General features: G+C 37.9%; 1 protein-coding gene across 1 annotated transcript; it reads left to right on the top strand.

Annotated features, from left to right (window-relative positions):
- Positions 1–367: 367 nt before the first annotated feature.
- Positions 368–714, top strand: LOC123640642 (cytochrome c oxidase subunit 6C-like). Its single transcript, XM_045555223.1, has one exon. The coding sequence runs from the start codon at positions 368–370 to the stop codon at positions 593–595; it is 228 nt and encodes a 75-aa protein (XP_045411179.1). The 3' UTR covers positions 596–714.
- Positions 715–937: the final 223 nt, after the last annotated feature.

Here is a 937-nt window from a genome sequence, read left to right as displayed (position 1 = left end):
CCAGTCCTTCTGAAAGTATGCCAAAAATCAAAGGGGAGGAAGTTCTCCCAAACTCATTCTTTGATTCCAGTATCATCCTGGCATCAAATCCAGCAAGGACACAACAATCTTTAATGAACTTAGACACAAAAATCCTCAATAAAATACTAGTAAACTGAGTCCAACACTTCATCAAAAAGATAATACACCATGATCAAATGGCATTTGTACCAGGGATGCAAGAATGGCTTAGCATCTGAAAATCAATAAATGTTATACATCACATCAACAGAATGAAGGACAAAAAACACAGAACCAGCAGTTTCTCTCTCCATCAGCCAGGAAGGATGTGTTGAGGTTGGCATACCCATCAAGGACAGTAACTACCATGGCTTCCAGCAATTTGATGAAACCTCAGATGCGTGGCCTCCTGGCCTGGCATCTGCAGTATCATATTGTAGGAATATTCGTTGAATCCCTGGGGGTTGCAGCTTTGTATAAGTTTGCTGTGGCTGAACCAAGAAAGAAGGCATATGCAGATTTCTACAGAAATTATGATTCTGTGAAAGATTTTGAGGAGATGAGGGAGGCTGGTATCTTTCAGAGTGCAAAATGATTTTGGAATATAAAGAATTTCTTTGGGTTGATTTACATAGAAGTTTGTCACTGACCTGTGTTCCTGAGCTATGAATATGTGGGCTGAGGAATAGTTTCTCTTGATAAATAAATAATTAAAAAATACGGTGAAAAAAAACCCCACATGATTGTTTCAATAGATGCAGGAAAAACATTTGATAAAAGTCAACATTTCTTCACAGTAAAAATTGTCAACAAAGTAGGCATTAAAGGCACATACCTCAAAATAATAAAGGCCGTATATGATAAACCCACAGCCAACATCATACTGAAAGTGGAAAAGTTGAAAGCCTTTCCTCTAAAAACTGACAAGGATGTTCAC

The sequence above is a fragment of the Lemur catta genome, chromosome 6 (assembly GCF_020740605.2).
Source record: "Lemur catta isolate mLemCat1 chromosome 6, mLemCat1.pri, whole genome shotgun sequence".
NCBI lineage: Eukaryota > Metazoa > Chordata > Mammalia > Primates > Lemuridae > Lemur > Lemur catta.
This window is presented reverse-complemented; position numbering and strand designations above follow the sequence as displayed.